Source organism: Pteronotus mesoamericanus, unplaced genomic scaffold, assembly GCF_021234165.1.
Source record: "Pteronotus mesoamericanus isolate MK-2021 breed Mesoamerican mustached bat unplaced genomic scaffold, CSHL_Meso_final contig_68, whole genome shotgun sequence".
NCBI lineage: Eukaryota > Metazoa > Chordata > Mammalia > Chiroptera > Mormoopidae > Pteronotus > Pteronotus mesoamericanus.
Genome location: NW_026555234.1, coordinates 24,350,555 through 24,371,341, shown reverse-complemented (window position 1 = coordinate 24,371,341; position 20,787 = coordinate 24,350,555). Strand labels below are relative to the sequence as shown.

Genomic DNA, 20,787 nt, shown 5'->3' with positions numbered 1-20,787 from the left:
AATTCCTGTTTTCAAATCTTTGGGATATATACCTAGGAATGGAACTGTTGAGTCACATGCTCCTATGCTAAACTTGTTAAGGAATCAACAATCAGCAGTACACAAGGCTTCCAATTCCGATACATCTTTTTTTTAAATTTGTTGAGGTTTCATTGGTTAATAAAATTATATAGTTTTAGGGAAGTTGTATAACTCTGTAAAAGATTTTATTGCTTTATTTTTAGAGTCTAAAGAGGGGAAGGGATGGAGATGGAAAGGTAGAGAAACATCAAATGGTTGCCTGTCACACACCCCCAACTGGGGACCTGGTCCACAACCCAGGCATGTGCCCTGACTTGGAACCAACCCTGTGACCTTCGGGTTCACAGCCCAGCGCTCAATCCACTGAGCAGCACCTGCCAGGACTGTTTCTAATTCCTCTTTGTGGCACTATTCTTTTCTGGTTTTTGTTTTTTGGGGTTTTTTTTTTGTTTGTTTGTTTTTTAATGATAGCCATCCAAGTTGGTAGGAAGCGTTATCTTGTGGTTTTGATTTGTTTCCCTAATTACTAATGATATTGAGGACTTTTTTAAGCGCTTTTGGCCATTTTTCTATTTTCTTTGGATATTCACAGTCCTTTGCCCACTTTTAATTGGGTTGTTTGTTGAATTGTAAGAATTCTTTATATATTCTGAATATTTAAACTCTTATCAGCTATTTGCTAAACCCAAGGTCATGAAGATTCCCCCCTATATCTTCTGAGAGTCTCATAGTATTTTTAGCTCTTAAATTAGATCTTTGATCCATTTTGAGTTAATTTTTGTGTATGATATAAGGTAACAAATGGGTCAGCTTTATTCTCTTGCTTATGGATATATAGGTTTTCTAATAACCATTTGTTGAAGAGACTTCTTAATAATTGACCTTAACATCCTTTTTAAAAATCAATTGGTCATAAATATGAGGGTTTTGGGGTTCTCTACTTCATTTTATTGATCAATGCCTATACTTATGTCAGTACCAACCACACTGTCTTGATTACTGCTGTAAGACCTCTTGTATACTTCAAAATCAGGAAGTTTGAGTTCTTCAGCTTTGTTCTTTTCTAACCTATGCTTGGTGACTTTGCGATAGCACTGCATTATTTAGCATGAAAAACTTAATGGGCAAAACTTAAATTCTTTCTGAAAATTAAATTTATTCAATTAACTGTAGTCAACAGGTGAGAAGAATGGAAAATTATGGTCTCCAGATGAAGAGGTTTCCCCTGAAGTACTAGCAAAGGTAAATTTTTGTAGGTCTTGATAAGATTTATGTAGAAATAATGAACATTCATAGATATCCTTTTCTGAACATAATAGTTAATAATCATTTTTAAATGAGGTGGTTTGTTTTTAAATTGGAATTTGTTTTTCTCAAACTAGTCATTGTGTTCTTTATAGAGGGAGATATGTCTGCATCTTTTGTAGACCTCCCTGCCTGCTGAAACAATTTCAGTGAGGCTGTTTTAGTCAGAGATTGTTTGCAGAATCTTGATCCTCGAAGACATCTCAGGTGTAGCCTTCCCACCACTCTTTACCTACCTACAAGCATATGAATATTAACTTGGCAGAAACAAATGGCTGTCATCATAGTGGTAACTTCTAACAGATGTAAATTGTACCTCATGAAGCTAATTTTTAAAGTGGTAGTGTTGGGATTTAAAACTAGACTTCTCCATTATTTTCTTCTTTGATAGTGTTTCACCTTGTATAATTTCATAGTCATCATTATTTCATCAATTCCTTTTTCCAGGTTGTCAATAAATACAGTAAATAATACTAGATCTTTTAGCTAGTGCTTTCACATATACTGGTAACAATCTTTTCAGTATAAGTCTACAAGTAATTATGACCCAGATAGTTATGGAATCTCCTAATTTTTTTTCATCAGAATGTTACGTGAGACTATAGATTTGATGGTTTTGTCAAAATAATTTTTCAGTACTACAAAAAAATACTACAGTGTGTCTAGTTATAGTTATTTTTAATCACTGTAATTGGTATAGTGTAAATAGTTATTTTAAACAATGTATTTTTAAATAAGTTGGGCAAGTGTTCAAGTATGAAAGGCCGGAGTTGAGGAACCAGACCTTGGGCAAATTATCTGTCATAATAATGTCTCAGTTGCCTTATTGTGGAAATAATACTTCCCTCATAGATTTGCTTGGAGATTAAATAGGTTAATACATATACAGCCCTAGGAAAGTGCCTAGTGTAGATTAAACAGAATAAAAATTAGTCCTTATTGTTATTATTACTATTCTACAGACTTGTTTAATAAAGCATGTCTGGTGGCAATTAAGTAATCTCACCTAATTAACATAAATTAATCTTCCCTTTAATTGGAATTTCAAGTTGCTTTCTTTTTTTAGCATGTTAATATTTTATAGGTACAGGCAATTAAACTTCTGGTAAGGTGGCTGTTGGGTATGAAAAACAACCAATCTAAATCTGCCAATTCAACTCTTCGGTTACTATCAGCGATGTTGGTTAGTGAGGGTGACCTGACAGAGCAGAAGAGGATTAGGTGAGATTTTTCTTCCTTTTCGATTTCTTTAGCTCAAAATGTTGGTAGATCTTACAGAGGAATTATTCACCTAATTAATATTGAATGTTGTAATTGTACTGTGTATTTTGGAATTAAATTTTATGTATATTCTTGGGATTTATATTTCAATAGTGATGGTATATTTTACTTCACTCTTAAAGACTAAACTCTTTCCAATAAATTTTTAATCATAATCACTATAGCAATGACAGCTTCAGCATTCGGTTCAATTAATCAATTATTTGTTGAACTACTCTTTGCAAAACACTGTGAAAAGCATTGCAGTAAAAACAGGTAAGATTCACTTCCTGCCTTCAAGGAACTTACCCACCCTGTAGTATAGTGATTAAAAAAGTGGAGTGACTTGGTACTGTGAAAGGAATAAAAATTTTAGTGGAGATTCAAAGAAAGAAGAGTTGCAGCCTCCTGGTGGTTTATAGAAGACTATACAAGGTTCTACAAATACAAAATGAATGTTTTTTATTTCTACGCATTTTCACTCTTCAAATCTGTGAAATTACCATCTCTTTTTTATGTTCTTTTTAAGATGAAATAAAAGTCAAAGCCTTTATGATAGTAGCTTATTTTAAATTCTTGATATACTAAGTTTTGAAAGTAACAACTGAAATAACTAAAGAGTTCTACTTGTGATGCACTCCTACTTTAAAGTTTGTGCTAGTGGACAGAATTCATTATTCATTTATGCATACAATATTTATTGAGCACTCTCACATCAGGTACTGCTATATTTTTTAAACACACAAAAATCTTTCCCTCCAAGGAATATGCATTCTAGTAGAAGAGATAGAAAATGCACAATTACAGTAAAGATGATGAATGCTTTGATAAACTGAAGAAAACTACAATAAATTATTTTTATCATAGAATAAGCCAAGGGTAGCTTTGTATCAACAGATTGAAGATTAGAACTGAGTTAGGAACAATGAGGCGTTTTAAATTTGAGGAAACTACGTGTGGTACATGGCAAAGGCTTGATAAAATGAACTCTTACAAGTCAATGGTAAATAGGCAGGATCCCTAGTAGAGATGAAGACTACATTTTATTCTCAGCTTACTTTTTCAAAATGTTTAACATCACTAAATACAATAAATACAATTTAAACTTAAATGATACATCTGGCCTATTGAATCAGCCAAAAAAAAAATTTATTTTTGATTTTGGAGAGAGGAGAAAGGGAGGGAGAGAAACATCGATCAGTTGCCTTCTGTATGCACTCTGACCTGGGACTGAACCTGCAACCTTTCAGTTTGCATGATGATGCCCAGCCAGCTGAGCCACCCCAGCAGGGACTAAAAATATGTATGTATTTTTAAAGCAGTCGTTGCTTCATGGGATCAAGGAAATAGGTTCCCTCATTACTCCAGTGAGTATAAATTGGCACGGTCTTGGCAGGACAGTTTGGCATTTTGTGTCTACTCCCTTAAAAATGTTATCCTTTGATTCTATTTTTACACTCATGAAATAATAGAAGAATCATACAAAAATATACACACAAGCATGTTTTTTCCAGCATTTTTGATCATCACAAAAAATAGGAGACTGTTTAATTATAAAACACATGTCATGAAATATTGAGCAGATCATAATTAGATCTTACATATTCCATGGTTTAACTTGGGCTGTAGAATCAGAAGCATACTATTCTACAGTCAATTTGCTAGCTGTGTGAACTTGTATCAATTTTTCTAAGCCTCAATTTTTTCACTTTATAGAGTGGAAATTAAATAAGATAAAGGCCATAAAGTGTTTCTCATGCTGCCTGGCACAGGGTTAAGCACCCAAACAGTAGCTATTATTTTTTTGACCCCATATTTTGCTGTATATAATGTGCATCCATGTTTTTGTGCACATTACACATGGGGTTATTATACCAATGGTATGTAATCATCATACCAATGCACATCCTTATTTTTACCTCAAATATTTACGCCAAAAATGCACAGTATGTATGACAAAATATGGTTATTCCTGAATAATTTGCCTCAGAAACTGTTTAAGGGGCCCTCGTTGCTACCAGCGCTCACTTTGACAATCTTGACAGTCCTGTTATCCAAGAGTGCCATGTTTCCTCCTCCTGTATGCTCAATAGTCCCTTGTGGATTCAGGCCAGATTTCCACGTTTCCTGCAGTCTTCAAAACATTAAAGCCATGCTATCTTCCACATAGAAGTTGAGGTAAGAAGATTGTCCTTTCATCCCATTCAGTGTCGTATTTTACTATTTAGTAATAAAAGGCCACTGAGTAGAGAAGGGAGTGCATGAACCTCCTAGGTTCCCTTTCAAAACTTGTTGATGCAAAAGGAAGTCTTCCCCAGAGATCAGCACCTGAGATGGACACTGACTCTCATCTCCATATTCCTTTCCTTTTAGATACTTGTCTGATATCTCTCCTCTTCTGATACAAGTCAGTTCCTAACTTCTAGCACCTCCATTTTGTCAGACATATGTAGGCTTAAGGTATATTTTTATTACATGTATGTATATATGCATATGCATTTAAAAATTGTTCGAAGTAGGTTTTAAATAGGTGATTTTTTATGTTGTTTTAATCAAATTTTCTACAATGAATGTATATTCATCTTAAAATGAGAAATATAGTTCCTAATATAAATGATTCTTCCTAGCACTGTAGTTAGTGTGTTTGTGATCATAAGCAGAGTTTCGTGGCTGTGGCAGAGAATCTAAGCTAGAGTATAACTAAAAATGAAAATAAATAAATTTATTATCAGATAGTCACAGTGAGTTGAGCCTTTTTCAGTGTTGAGTTCAAGGACTCAAAGTAGCTTTCCCGTATTTGTACATTATGTCATTTTAAGCATAAATTATGCTGAAGATCTTAATACTCAAAAAGGGATCAAAGCATTTTTATAATGATAATGGTTATAGGAAATGTTTATTTCTTTTTTGTTTATAGTAAATCTGATATGTCTCGCTTGCGATTAGCTGCTGGTAGTGCCATAATGAAGCTTGCTCAGGAACCTTGTTACCATGAAATTATAACCCCAGAACAGTTTCAGCTCTGTGCACTTGTTATTAATGTAAGTAACAATCTTATTTTGTCAATTACTTGGTCTTCAGAGTTAACTATATTTACTTTATAGATGTAGATCCATTTACTGTATGGATTTATGCACAAAGGGATTGTATTTAAGTATTTTTGGTTTTGTGCCGCTGTAGGATGAGTGCTACCAAGTAAGGCAGATATTTGCTCAGAAACTACATAAGGCCCTTGTGAAGTTACTTCTTCCATTGGAGTATATGGCAATTTTTGCCTTGTGTGCCAAAGATCCTGTGAAGGAGAGAAGAGCACATGCACGACAGTGTTTACTGAAAAATATCAGTATACGCAGGGAGTACATTAAACAGAACCCTATGGCTACTGGTGAGTAACTTTGGAAGTTCCTAGTGTGCAAATACATCTTGTCAGTATGTCATTTAGCGGGGAGAGTATTGTATACATCACTGGGATTTTTATAGAATGCTATCAGTGTAATTATGATGTACTTAAGTTCTGATCTCTGAGTCCTCTTTTTAATGCATAATATTGTTCAAGGGAATTGCATTTTTTTTAAATGGGATCCAGCAGTATGGCTTGAGTAGAACACTTTGCTCAAATATCAGCAGGTAAAGAATTATTCTAGCTTTGCCAAGGACCCTCTGTGTCATTTTATTCTTTTGGCTTTAGTATCCTTTAAAATTATTTTGGTATTAGGTTTTATGTTGCCTGTAATTTAGAATAACTGAAGGGAAAAAATGGAAACTGAAGTGGTTGAAATGCAAAACTAGAGAAGGATTTTATAAAAGCTGTTATTACTGTTGTTAATAATAGTATTTTCATTTCAGAGAAATTATTATCACTGTTGCCTGAATATGTAGTTCCATACATGATTCACCTGCTAGCCCATGATCCAGATTTTACAAGATCACAAGACGTTGATCAGCTTCGTGATATTAAAGAGTAAGTCATGTTGACTTTCCAGAATTCTTATAATTATTTTTACTTTTTAAAAAATGCTAAATTTTTTCTTACTATTCCCATTAGAATAAAAGCCTTTTATAATTTTTTATTTTATTTTTTACTATTTGTATTAACATGAACTTTGGTTACTTCTGTTTTACCATTTAGAAGGATATGTAGCAAAAATCTTTCTCCTTTAAACTAAACTTTACTTTCAACCTCAAAAAATAATGCCTAAAAAAATATGTATGAACACACAAAATATTCTGTGGCAAGACTATGGTAATACAAAATTAGATTTGTTACATCAGTCAGGTTTGTCTCTAGAGGAAAGATAGGCAAGTAAACCATTACAAAACCCTGGTTAAGAAGTGTTCTTTATGTAAAATAGAACATTGTATATGATGCAGGGTAAAAGAGTGAGAGATGGCTTAGGATTGTCTACAAATGCCCTCCAAGAAACTTTAATGCAATATTTACTTTCCTTCCCATTGCTGGCTTTTGCTTTGTACTCTTAAATTGGAACTTCCCACTTGTGTTTGAAATATGATTTTTCTTGGTGGGATGTTAAGTTTTATTTCAAGTTGTAATCAACATTTATTTCTCTCCCTTGTAGCTTTGGTCACTGGAAGTGTGTCAAAAATCTTAACAATTGGGAGGGATGTTCTATCTTGTCCAACATTACTGTTAAGGATCAGACTACGAGATCCTTTACATTTTGAAGGCTTGTAACTCTGTTATTGTTGCATCCAACACATCAGTCCAGTGATACTGTCTTTATACAGTAAGCCCCCCGCCCTTACCCACGGTTTTACTTTTCACAGTTTTAGTTACCCATGGTTAACCATGGTCTGAAAATAGTAAATGGAAAATTCCAGAAATAAATAACATAATAAATTCATAAGTAACAATTGCATACCGGTTTGAGTGGTGTGATGAAATCTCGCACCTCTCACGGCATCTCTCCCCATTCCATCCAGGACATGAACCATTCTTTTGTATAATTGTTCCATTTTATTAGCTATTGTTAATCTTTTACTGTGCCTAATTTATAAATTAAACTGTGTCATAGGTATAAATGTATCGGGAAAAACAGTATATAGGGGTCAATAACTATCCATAATTTCAGGCATCCACTTGGGGGTGCTGGAACATATTCCCCACAGGTGGAAGGGACTGCTGTATTTCAAATGCTTGAAAATAAGTCTACATTAATATATTTTTTAAGAAGTTACAGAATTAGGTTTCAGGAGACAGGTTCTAATCACAGCTGTGTGACTGGAAAGGGTTCCTAGATTCAGTTCGCGCACGCGTGCGTGCGTGTGTGTGCGTTGGGGGCTTCCCCATACCAACAAGCAATTTTTGGACACCAGTAGGGTGTCTTAGAATTCAATTTAATTCTGACACTATCTCACAGGTACAGGACTTAGTCCCACAAGACCACCCTCTACTTAAGGTGTCACTGGGGTATTAAAGTTCCATACTATTGTGGTATCTCTGTATATTTCTCCCTTTAAGTCTGTTGATATTTGCTTTATATATAGGTGCTCCTACGTTGGGTGCATAAATATTTACAGTTGTTACATCATCTTATTGGATGGACTTTATCATTATGTAATGCTCTTCTTTTTGTCTGATAACATGTATAGCTACTCCAGCTTGATTTGCATGCAATGCCTCCCCATCCCCTTACTTTGACTCTATGTGTGTCCTTAACACCTAAAGTATGTCTCTTAAGGGGATCATGTAGGTGGTTTTGGGTTTTTTAATGCATTCAGCCTCTCTGTCTTTTAATTGGAGAATTTAGTCCATATAAAGCAGTTATTGATACATGCTTATTGCCATTTTCTTCATTGTTTTCTAGCTGTTTTTGTAGTTCCTCTCTGTTCCCCTCTTCTCCTGCTCTCTTCCTTCGTAGTTTTGATGCCTGTTTTTAGAGGTTTGCTTAAATTCCTTTCTCTCTATCTTTTGTGTATTTATTGGAACAGTTTAAGTTGATAACAACTTAAGTTTGAGCCCATCCAGAAGCTCAACATTTTGACTCCTCCACCCCCATTTTATATTTTTGGTATCACATTTTTCACCTTATTACCTTTTTCTGCCTCCACTCATTTCTCCTTCTGGGAAACATATAATGTGAGTGTTAGTCTGTTGGATCTTGTCCTGTGTGTCCCTAATGCTATTGTCACTTTCTTTAGTTTTTCCTTTTTGCTGTTCTGATTAGGTGATCGCCACTGCCTGCCTCCAGGTTGATCCTTCTGCTTCATCTGGTCTAATATTAAACCCCTCTAGTGTATTTTTTCAGTTCTGTTACTGTGTTCTTCAGCTCTGTGACTTATATTTGGTACTTTCTAAGATTTTTCTCTTTCTTTGTTGAAGTTCTTACTGTGTTCATCCAAACATTTTATGACTTTGGCTTTGAACTCTTTATCAGGTAAACAACTTATTGTCATTTCATTAAGGGTTTTTTTAAATGAGGTTTTATGTTATTTGTTTATTTGGAACATATTCCTCTTCCTTCATTTTGCTTGACTCTGCGTTGGTCTCTATGCATTAGGTGAAACAACCACCAGTGGCTTCTTGTGGGGCTTTAACTTTTTTAAAAGTTCAGCTCTGCCCCAGCTCGTCGTCATTTCTCCACCCTTGTGCTCGTCCAAGCAGCCTATTATATTTTTCACAGCTTTAAGTAATTGATGATGTGCCCAGACCTGTCAAGGTCAAGGGAGAGGATCTAGCACCAAGATTTAGGCTGACTGGAAGCCAGACCCTCAGGCAACAGCTCTTAAAAAGTATGTAGTTATATACTGTCCTGCCAGGTTGCAAGCATAAGCCCCACTGTCCACCAGAGCCAAGCAATCTGGAGGTGTCCACTGGGAGGCAGTTGCAAAAACCAGGGCTCCGGACAAGTATACAAGCTCCTTTCTGAGAAATAGCAGCGCGCTGGAGCAAGGCAGAGGGTGAATGCCAAGCTGGCATCCACAGCCTATGATCCTTGAGAGCAACTCTGTGGACTCTGCTACATGTGTGCCCAACCTGAACCCTGCGTCCAGGACAAGGAAGGAGGCTTCTTTCACAGGAAGTCGGGGGGCTGTGCCTCAGTCCACTGTCTGTGCAGTGTCCTGGGGATGGTAGCCACCCAAGAATTGTCCCTCCTATTGCCGCAGTCCCATGGGACCAAGGAACACGAACCTCTCAGAGCCATTTGATCAAAGGGAGTCCCCTGGGTGTCACCCACAAAAACTGACCACTAGGTGCATATAATGCTTTCCTCTGAGAGACATTGGTGCTCTGGAGTACGGCAGAGGGTAAGCACAAAGATATCGCCTACTTTCTGGGTAAAGATTATAGATAGCTCTGAGATGTGCTTCATTTGAGGCCTGCCCCTCAGGCCACAGTCATGATGATTAGCTAATAGGCTTCCTTCACAGCAGCACTGAGCTCCTGGGTCTGTTGATCCTTGCTGTGCCCTGTGGGTGGTAGCTGTTTAAGAACTCTTGGGTACAGTCCTGTGGAATCCATAAGCGTAAGTTCCACACCAGAGCCAGGCGATGTAGATTTGTCTCCTGGAAGCAGTCACAAAAATCAGAGCACCAGACAAGTATGCGTGCCCCTTTCTGAGTGATACCAATTATTATAGTCCCACGTGACCAAGAATACAAGCTCCCCTGGACTCCAGAGCTGGACAATGAAGAGGCATCCCCTGGGAAGCAGCCACAAAAATTGGTGCATCAAATATATGTAAAGGGTCCCTTCTGGTGCTGCTGGTTTTCTGGAGCATGGCAAAGTGAGAGTACTAAGATGACACCTGCCAGTCTCCATCCCTAGATAATATTCTGGCAGGTCCCTAAATGCCGTGTGTTAAATTAGCTGCCTGCCCATTGGGAAGAGGTTTTAATATAAGCGGGTGAATCTCCTTCACTTTAAGTCTGGGCATGATCAGTTGCCTCTTAGCTGGGCCCTGGGGCAAGTGAGTTTGGGCCCACGAGCCCATTTCAGATTGCTGCCATCTTGTGGGTCTTAAGATGCAAGCCTTGTTGGTTTTCAAAATTAGATGTTTTGGGGGCTCCTCTCTGAAGTGTCTTAAAAGTTGGGGTGCCCGATGTGGGGTTTGAATCCTTTGGTCCTCAGGGAGAAGTTCCAGGTTTTGAGTTTCCTCTGGCTTATGGGTCACAGCATTGGGGTTAGGGGTTATGGTAAGATTGTGTTTAGCCTTTCCTGCCCACTTAGATATGATTTTCTTCTTGTTGGCCCAATGTGTGGTCATCAATCAACCACCCTTTACAGTTTTTGACGTGGAAATTTCTATATGTAGCTATAGATTCTTGTGTCCATGGGAGAAGGTGAGTTCAAGATCTTCTGACATCGCTATCTTGAACCAGACCAAGCTTTCTATTTTTTTAAAAAATTGATCTTTTCTCTGATTTTTCTGTCTATTGGTGAAAATATAGTATTGAACTCTGATTATTATTGTTAGCACTACCTGTTTATCTCTTTAATTCTGTCAATTTTTCCTTCATAGTTTTTGGGGCTCTGTTGTTAGGTTCCTATTTATAATAGTCACAGCTTCCTGCTGGATTGAATCTTTTATCAATATAGTCCTTCTGGGTCTCGTAATTTTTTTTTACTTTAAATTCATTTAGTCTGCTAATAAAATAGACATTAGCTCTCTTGTAGTTACTGTTTCCATGAAATATATTTTTCTATCCTTTTATGTTCTTATATGTAAAGTGAGACTCTTGTAAACAGTGTATGGTAGGGAATTATTTTTTCTTAATTCATTCTGATCTCTCCTTTTTAACTGAGAGATTTATTTTCATTTGAAGTATTTACCGATAAAGAAAGGATTTACTTCTGCCCAGTAACTATTTGTTTTCTCTGTATCTTAGGTATACTTTGTTACTTAGTGATTCCAATTAATATCTTAAACTTGTAACAACCAACTTTTGAAAAATAGTAACTTAGTTTCAGTAGTATACAGTGTACTCCTATATCTCTCTATCCCACTCCCTTTATGGTATTATTGTTATAAGTTAAATCTTTATACATTGCTTCCATTTATAGAGATATTTTATACATTTGCCTTTAAAACGCATATTTAAAAAAGAATTAGAAATCAAAGTATAATAATGCTGGCTTTTACACTTACCTATGTTGTTACCTTTACCAGTGTTCTTTATTTCTTCTTATGGCTTCAGGTTACCGTCTAGTGTCCTTTCATTTTATCCTGAAGGACTCAATTTAGTATTTCTTGTAAGACAGGTCTACTAAAAACAAACTCCATTAACCTAATGCTAAACTCCCTTACAGTAGTTCCTTAAAACTTACATAGGATATAGACAAAGAAGTACACATAGATTATCATCAAGTGATTTGTCCCCTGTTGATGCAGTAAAGCAGTAGACCCATGGCTGCCTGGGAATCATCCTGGAACTTATTAAAAATGGCCCTTACCCTAGGTTTGTCGATTTAAGTTCCCAAGTGAATCTAATGTTCATCCTGATTTAGCATTCATTTTTACTTAGAAATTCAGATGTCCCCTTCAGATACTTGATGGATTGAGTGTACAGTAACAAGTGGAAAATAGCAAAACTGCTTTGAGATGTGATTTGTTACTATGCACATCAGCCTCATAGCACATTCAGTTCAGAATTATGTCACAAAAAAATTACATATTTATCCTAGTCCTTCTGCATAGCTTTCAAATAGTCAAAATGGCAAGACTCTGCTGTGTGCTGGTTTGCTCATCATTGCCAGCCATTAATATACATGAAATCATCTAAATATTTGTTCAATACCTATAGAATGAGTCTTTTTGTTCCTCATGAAACTATCAGATTTTTTCATATTAAGGTGTGTTTTCATTATATTTAATACTTTGTGATTTAATTTTCCATTGAATTGAATATTATTAACAGACTATTTCTACTAATCGTTAGGATTTGCTTTATATTTTACTCTTACTATATTCAAGTGACAGAGCTTATAAGAAGATAATTAATCCATTTAAGCAAAAATGCCTACCTTTAGTCTCTTTAATAAGTGAATAATATGTTTACCATTTAGGTGCCTATGGTTCATGCTTGAAGTTTTAATGACAAAGAATGAAAACAATAGCCATGCCTTTATGAAGAAGATGGCAGAAAACATCAAGTTAACAAAAGATGCCCAGTCTCCAGATGAATCCAAGACAAATGAAGTAAGACATATATGAGGCCAATGGGTAGTAAGATGTTATAGGAAAAAATATTATAGTCCTTGTCCCACTTGTTTTTTCTATTACATGCTATGTTAGATTACAGAATGTTTGTACAAATATATGTTTATAGTCAGTTTTTATTGCATTTTATTACAATTGAATTCTATCCTTTGAAGACTGTTTATTACTCTGAAAAAGACATTAAAACTTCTACAGAGTAAGGGAATAAGAACTAATAAAATTACAACTATGTTGTCTTACAAACTTTTAATAAGAATTACAGATAAGTAGGTATTCTTTTTATGTTTCCTTTGGTTGAGTTGGATTTGTTTGTTTGTTTGTTTTTTAAGATTTTTTTATTTATTTTTAGAGAGGGGGGAAGGGAGGGAGAAAAAGAGAGAGAAACATCAATGTGCAACAGGTACATTGATCAGTTGTCTCCCGAATGCCCCCGACCAGGGACCTGGCCCACAACCCAGGCATGTACCCTAACTGGAAATTGAACCAGCAACCTTTGTGTCAGAGGCCGGCACTCAATCCACTGACCCACACCAGCCAGGGCAAAGATTTTATTTATTTATTTTTAGAGAGAATGGGAGGGAGAAAGAGAGGGGGAAAAACATCAATGTGCAGCTGGGGACCTGGCCCGCAACCCAGGCATGCCCTGACTGGGAATCAAACCTGCGACCTTTCAGCTCACAGGCCAGACCTCAATCCACTGAGCCACTGTTTGCTATTTTTAATGCATAGGTGGCATTCATGTTAAGTTAAAGGTTTTTTGTTTGTTTGTTTGTTTACCAGGACGCTACATAAGAATAAATGTCAAATACAAATGTGAATTGTTCATGGAATAAATAACCACATATCGTTCTTTTGATTCCATTTTATGCATTGGGTAATATTGGCTCTTGCAGTTATTTTGCACTACTGAAAGCTATATATGATCTTTCTTTTTTTTCTCCCTAGAAACTTTATACAGTATGTGATGTGGCTCTGTGTGTTATAAATAGTAAAAGTGCTTTGTGCAATGCAGATTCACCAAAGGATCCAGTACTTCCAATGAAATTTTTTACACAACCTGAAAAGGTAATTTTCTTTCCCCTCATTTTTCTACCACACAAACTGATTTAAATTTCAGTTACCATCACCACTAGTGGCAAATATTGGATTGTCTTGACAATAGAGTAAAAAAAAAAAAAAAAAAAATACCTCTGCGCGTTTATGAAGAAATGGGAAAGTGTCTTCCAGAGCCCTGAACACTATCATTCTCACCTTACAGAGTAGGAGAATACAAATCAAGCTTGGTGGTGGTGTTCTTAAGTGAGCTATTCCTTCTGGATATATCTAGTATGTAATGTTTGATACAGTGTGAATATATATATACACATTCATATATATATTATGTATATATACAATATATATATGAAATGAAAATTTAGAATGAATGGAATTGGTTTTGACAATGGATAGACCTGGATTCTAATCAACCACGTCTAACTTGAGAGACTTTAGACATTAACTTTTCTAAGCTTCAATTTCTTCATCTGTGAAATGCAGATGATACTAATACCTGTGAATAATTACTAGTATGATAACTAGGTTTATCAGTTTGTCACATAGTACGCATTCAATAAATTATGTTAGTAATTAATACATAGTATATTTATTTTACTATCAGCAAAGTAATTTTTCCATGTAAATAAGTTTTCCAGCCAACTAAAGCTCATTGAAGTCTTCCACCTATTTTTTTTTAATTAGTCATAACAAGGAGAGAAAGAATATTTATTGAGTAGTGAATATTTTTCTTTTGACTATTTCCTTTAATAATGACTCACTATTACTGTGTTTTAAAACGTTTTAAAAATCCTTTATTTCCTACTTTAAAGGTGGTATTTTAAAGTTTAACTTCATTGTGCTTTGTTTAAAAGACAGAATTCTAAATATTTTTAATTGGAAAATATATAGCATTTAAATTTTTTTTACACATTTTTAAACCTGAAGATGTCCTTCAGAGGGTACCTACCCCATAGTATTTTACAGAAAAACAGTACAGGAAGCGGAGCTTCCTACTTTGAGTGCCATACTTTGACAATTTTAATCAGATTTTCTTTAATTATTTAGTATTTGCCGTTTATTGTGCCTGATTTTTTATAGGCATTATAAAGATTGCAAAGTTATTTGCCCTCTAATTGAATTTACTTATCTTTACAAATATTCTTAAGTGAGCTCTTGACTTTAAATTTACTTTATTGTTTAACCAGGACTCTCATGACTGGAATAGTACTCAAGTAGACTCTTCATGCAGTAGTGATCCCATTCTCAAGAATAAAATTGTTTTGTCACTATGCATAATTTTAATAGTTTTTTTTAATTTGATGTTTGAAACTTACATGTTCTTAGCCCTCTTAATAATAACTTAGGTTTTTTCTGTTTTCAATGAACAACTTTCCTCATTTTCTTTTCTATGCTAATCTGGTTTAAATTGAAACACCAGCTAAGATAGTGAGCCTAGTGAGGCTATAGTATATCTTCATGAATAAAATAAAAGAACTCCGGTGCCCAGGCCTTGTAACGTTTATTTTAGCTACATAAAAGCCTTTGTGCAAAAAGAAAAGGAAAAAAGATACAGCTTTTCCTAGAACACATGCCAAATGTGTTCTTTCTTTATGGGCGCATTTAGCCCCTCTGTTCTTTTCCTAGAGCACTAGTATGAAGTAATATAGTAAAAGAAAAAGTTACTTTCTTGATTTTAAATCATTTTGTTTCTGTGACATGATTATGGTTTATCTGTGTACTGTTCCCAGGATATTTAATAGAGAGGCATCAAAGGATCAAATTTGAACTTTTTTTAATTAATTTTTTCTATTTATTGATTTTTTTGAGAGAGAGAGAAACATCAGTTTGTTTTTCCACTTATTTATGTATTCATTGATTGATTCTTGTATGTGCACTGACTGGGGATTGAACCCACAACTTTGGTGTATCAGGACAATGCACTAACCAATAGATCCACCCGGCCAGGGCTGAACTCTTCTAAGTTTTATATAGATATAACTTTCAAGAAAATATCTTCAGTGTCCACATTTGGTTTAATTCATTCAGCAACTGGTCAATATCACAGCTGCCAAAGAACATTATAATTCACTTAATTAGATTTTGGCTGTGTATTTACTTCCTGATTTGGGCAAAATCAAAATATGAAAAAATGTGAGTGTTTTATTTTAAATGTGATTTAAGTAATTTTTCTCTGACAGGTGCCTAAGTCTTATGTGCTGTTGATTTAATTTTAAAGCTAGACTTAGGATATGGTTCATTAAATATGCTTTGATTATTTGATTAATTGATATGTAAGCACAAACGTAATAAAAATACACATGTTCACTTTGATTTTTTTATAGGACTTCTGTAATGATAAGAGTTATATTTCAGAAGAGACCAGAGTACTTCTGTTAACAGGAAAGGTATTGTGTACTAGATAATTTGAGGATCTTCATCTCATGTATATATTACTTGTGATATTCTTAGAAATAACCACTAACTGTCCCCCAGATTTTATAGTTCCTGATTCTTAGGGATCATATTGTGGATTGTATCATCTAAAGCATTTGTTCTCTTAGGCTTTTTTTTTCCTCCATGAGCCACTTTGTGTTCTCATCAATCCTGATAGGCTTCAGGTTATTTAGAATCCACAAAGCAAATTTTCCTGAAAAGTAGTATAATAAATTTAGATGTGTAAGATAAAGAGAGGAAATAGCTTTAAAGTATTAATGAATTAGACAAGTTATACTCTATAAAAATACTAATATGACACCTGAAAGAATAAAGGAAATTTAATTTCTGATTAACACTGTCTGAATTATTACTATATATATACTCAATAGTTTATTTGTAATAAATTTTGTCTTATTTATTATATTCACTGTGTTTGAGGGACACTTTTATTTTGATTGAGTAATAAGGAATAATTAAATATTGCCTAGCTATTAGTAAATAGAGGTAATACTTATGATGTAAAATTATTGTATTCAGATAAACACAGTTTTACAAAATTATCATTTTTAACAAATTTAGGATTAACTTTCGAAAATAACAATTTCATGGCTTAAGCTAACCAATGTCTCTTACATGTGCCTAAATTTATATGTATTCTTTCAGTAAGGTATAAAATAACAGGCATATGTATAATTTTTAGCCAAAACCTACTGGAGTACTAGGTGCAGTAAACAAGCCTTTATCAGCAACAGGAAGGAAACCGTATGTTAGAAGCACTGGAGCTGAGACTGGAAGCAATATTAATGTAAATTCAGAGCTGAACCCTTCAACCGGAAATCGATCAAGGTAATTCTTTTCTCCAATTTTTTTTTGCTATAACTCACTACTCAGTATCACAAAAATGGACTTTAGGAAATGTTTTGGTACAAAATAATCATGCTGGATTTTCGTATAAATAATGATGTAAATCGAGAGTATACTACAGCATTCTAAATATGTAGAAAAGTTAAATTTTTATAATATAACTAATTTTATTCTGGCCCATGAAATTTTAAGAATAGACTCAATTGGTGGTGTTTTAAATACAATCTTAGCAGTAGAACCCCAAAATATAGAATAAATTAATGTGTAATCTGTGGTTTACAGAGATGGTGAGGTTCAATCACGTCCCCTGTGGCCTCATGCAGCCCCCACCTATGCAAAGCATTAAGAACAGACTGGAGACAACTATACTATAATCTGTCTTGCATTTTTGTTTTGTTTTAGAATATTTTCACCCCCTAAGAGATAGGCTTAGAATAGTTGGGTTATTTTGTTTCTTGACAACTAATCTTTCTCTCAGATGGTTTTAGGTAGCCGTATTTGTTTTATATTAGTAAGGTCAAATGAAAATCAATAACACAATAGAGCCCAGTGTATGGAGTGCCAGCCTGTGAGCCGAAAGGTTACCAGTTCAATTCCCAGTCAGGGCACATACCTGAGTTGCAGGCCAGGTCCCCAGCTGGGGGTGTGCAAGAGGCAACTGACCAATGTTTCACTCACACATCAGTGTTTCTCTCCCTTTTATTCTCCCTCCCTTCCCCTCTCTAAGAAAATTAATTTTTAAAAAAATTTTTAAATAACACAATATGAATAAACCAGTGGCCTGTAACCACTGATCTGAATCTTGCTAACATTACTTCTAAACCAGCCTGAGCCTCTATTTCTTTATTGGTATAGTGAGAGAGCAAACTTTCTGTGCATGTGGTGACATAAAGAAGTTTTGGCTTATTTTTACTCAACAGGGAACAAAGTTCAGAGGCAGCAGAAACTGGAGTAAGTGAAAATGAAGAGAACCCTGTGAGAATTATTTCTGTCACACCTGTAAAGAATATTGACCCAGTAAAGAATAAGGTAAATTTCAAAATTTAATAGATTTCTCCTGTGAAGGTTCTAATACAAATTTCATAGTAGGGCTAAGAAACCCACAGCCAAGGTTAATGTATACTACATATTATACATGTGTGTATAGCACCCCTTGCTATCTTTAGTGTCCAAAAATGATTCTGCCCACATCTACTCACTTCATTTTACAAGAGTTTATGCAGTCACCCATAATGGTGTATACCCACAATACTTCTCCCCTAAAAGAGGAGGATTTGAGTTTTTGAGATCTTCCTGTCAAAAGTTTACCGACTTCTGCCAGAGTCAGCACTGTTTTGCTTCTGTTGTATTTTTAAAAGTTTATGAATTAACCATTTTAAATGTGTTTGAGCTTTTTTTAATAGCTCCATTCTTTGTTGTTGACCTTTTAACTATGGCATCCAATTTTCTTAACCATTTTTTAGTAGGACAGAAAGAGGTCTGACATTGGTAGGAGCGTCAGACAAACCTGAGTTCTGAATCCTGGCTCTACTGCTTGCTGTCTGTGTGTTTACATGGGCAGATTGCTTGACTTCCAAGCTTCTATTCAACTGTAGGATGAAACTGATAACATTCCTCAGTAGGAATGGCATGAAGACACTGTCATTTCTCTTCACACAGAATTATATTCTTGACATATTTATCTTTGTATTGCCCACCATATATTTATAGGATTATACAGTTATCCCATAGTAGTTGAACTTTTTTCTATGCACATTTATTATCTGAACTCAAACTGAATAGATAAGGATACGTTTTGGTTTGTGTTTTTTTTTCATTTACTGTCGACATTTTAAAATATTATATATTAATTTCAGGTGTCCAGCTTAGTAGTTGGACATTTATATAATTTATTTGGTATCCCCCAAGGATATATTTTAGATCAGTCTCTCATTATCCGAAATCTTTCCATTTGCTGTATGACATTCAATAGATCAGTAAATTTAGCTAACAAGAAACCTCTCATTGTCAAAATTCTTGGAACTCAGAAATCGATAGATTTTGATATTGTTGTATCCTTGTATAGAATTAAATAGTCTTGTATAAACAAGTTTAGATGCAAAAATGAATGTTGCCACAGTCATTCAATGAAATATTACTTATAATACATAGTAAAAGGTGGTACAGGGATATAAGTGTTTATCTAGTCAAACAGTTCCCTATCCATAATCATTCCAGCTTCTTCTGTAAAACTCTTATTTACAATAAATTGGACATTTAAATTCTAAATTCTGAAAGACTAAAATGTTATGGTCTGATTGATCTATAATAGTATATTGTTCCAAACCATTACTTTAACTTTTTCACGCTACAAAGGAATGTTTTAACAAATTCTCTGTAGCTGAAGAGATAGAGGTTGGCTGTATTTTGGCAAAGTCTTCATAGTCTCTTTGTCAGGTCTCCCATAAGTTGATATGGTCATTTCTTTTTAGGGTCTGGTCCTCAGCCTTGTAGGCTCAGTAAACTATCTTGTTAGTAAACTAAAAGAAGACAGAGACCTAAGGAAATGTTTCTTGCTAGCTAATTTCTCAGAGACTGATGCATAAACCAATATTTTAGTTATGTATTTGAAAATTATCCATCAAACTGAATATGCATGTTACAAATCAGCACATTCTCTCCTATCGTTTTCTCTATGAGGGAAATCAGATTTTAATATGAATGATACATAAGGGAGATGGTTAAAAAAAGAACCAAAAACATCTGTGGATTCAGGCAAGTAATACTGTCAGTGTCATCCTTTAGGAATCTTCTTCTTGGTACCTGTAACTGACCAACCGATTTCCTGTTCATTTAGCTTGTCCATGAGTTCTTTATACATATGCACATGTACATAATCTTAAAATGTGTAAATATTATCATGTGTAATTTTTAATGCAGCCCATTTTTCCCTGTTAAATGGCCTCATCTGCGTGTTCGTTTTTTTCTCCACATCTTATTTTCACTTATTATTTTATGTGTGAATACACATATTTCCTTTCCCCCTTTTTGCCACTACAAACAATGTGACATAAAATATATACTTGTGGTTTTATTTTTATGGCCTCAGTTCCTAGTAGTGGGATTACAGGGCCAAAGGGTAAATATTACAGAGTTTAGATACTTTCATATTGCTTTTATGGGAAATTGGAACACTTAACATTTCTACCAGCAGGGTATGGGAGTAATTTTCTCTCTACATGTCCATCAACAACAGGCTTTACAGTTCTGATTTATTCTTTTAGTCTCAAGTATCAAAACTAATGTCCTACTATTGTTTTAATTTTCATTTCTCTCATTACCAGTATTTTTGCTGACCTCTTGGACATGCTTTTCTGTGACTTGCTTGTTCGTATTTGCTTATTTTTAAATTATCTTTTTATTTTTTTGACTGAACTTCTGATGCTGTAGTAGTTTTACCTTCTTGCTAACATTCTTGGTCCCTTCAATCCAATAACCATGTAGCAGCCAATTTGATCTTTTAAAACTGTAACTTGGATTATGTTTGTCTTCTGTTTAAAGTCTTCGATGACTTTCATTAGCACTTTAAAAAATTCAGTTTCTTAACATGTTCTATAAGGCATTCATGATTTGGCCCATGTCTTCCTCTCTTACCTTACCTTATACCACTCTCCCATGACTCCTTCTGTCCAAGATCTTAAATTTTCCA

The 20,787-nt window shown here is 34.7% G+C and overlaps 1 protein-coding gene across 3 annotated transcripts in view; it reads left to right on the top strand.

The window, feature by feature from the left end:
- Window positions 1-20,787, top strand: part of PDS5A (PDS5 cohesin associated factor A) — a 100,168-nt gene that overhangs the window by 66,120 nt on the left and 13,261 nt on the right. For 2 of the 3 annotated variants that reach the window (XM_054582072.1, XM_054582071.1), the window contains exons 22-31: window positions 1,195-1,263; window positions 2,411-2,547; window positions 5,504-5,627; window positions 5,767-5,971; window positions 6,433-6,547; window positions 12,611-12,743; window positions 13,710-13,829; window positions 16,142-16,204; window positions 16,936-17,081; window positions 18,020-18,128. In XM_054582072.1, the coding sequence (XP_054438047.1) occupies window positions 1,195-1,263; window positions 2,411-2,547; window positions 5,504-5,627; window positions 5,767-5,971; window positions 6,433-6,547; window positions 12,611-12,743; window positions 13,710-13,829; window positions 16,142-16,204; window positions 16,936-17,081; window positions 18,020-18,128 (1,221 nt within the window). Of the gene's footprint in view, window positions 1-1,194; window positions 1,264-2,410; window positions 2,548-5,503; window positions 5,628-5,766; window positions 5,972-6,432; window positions 6,548-12,610; window positions 12,744-13,709; window positions 13,830-16,141; window positions 16,205-16,935; window positions 17,082-18,019; window positions 18,129-20,787 lie in introns of those variants that run through there. The other variant, XM_054582073.1, reaches the window with a different exon arrangement.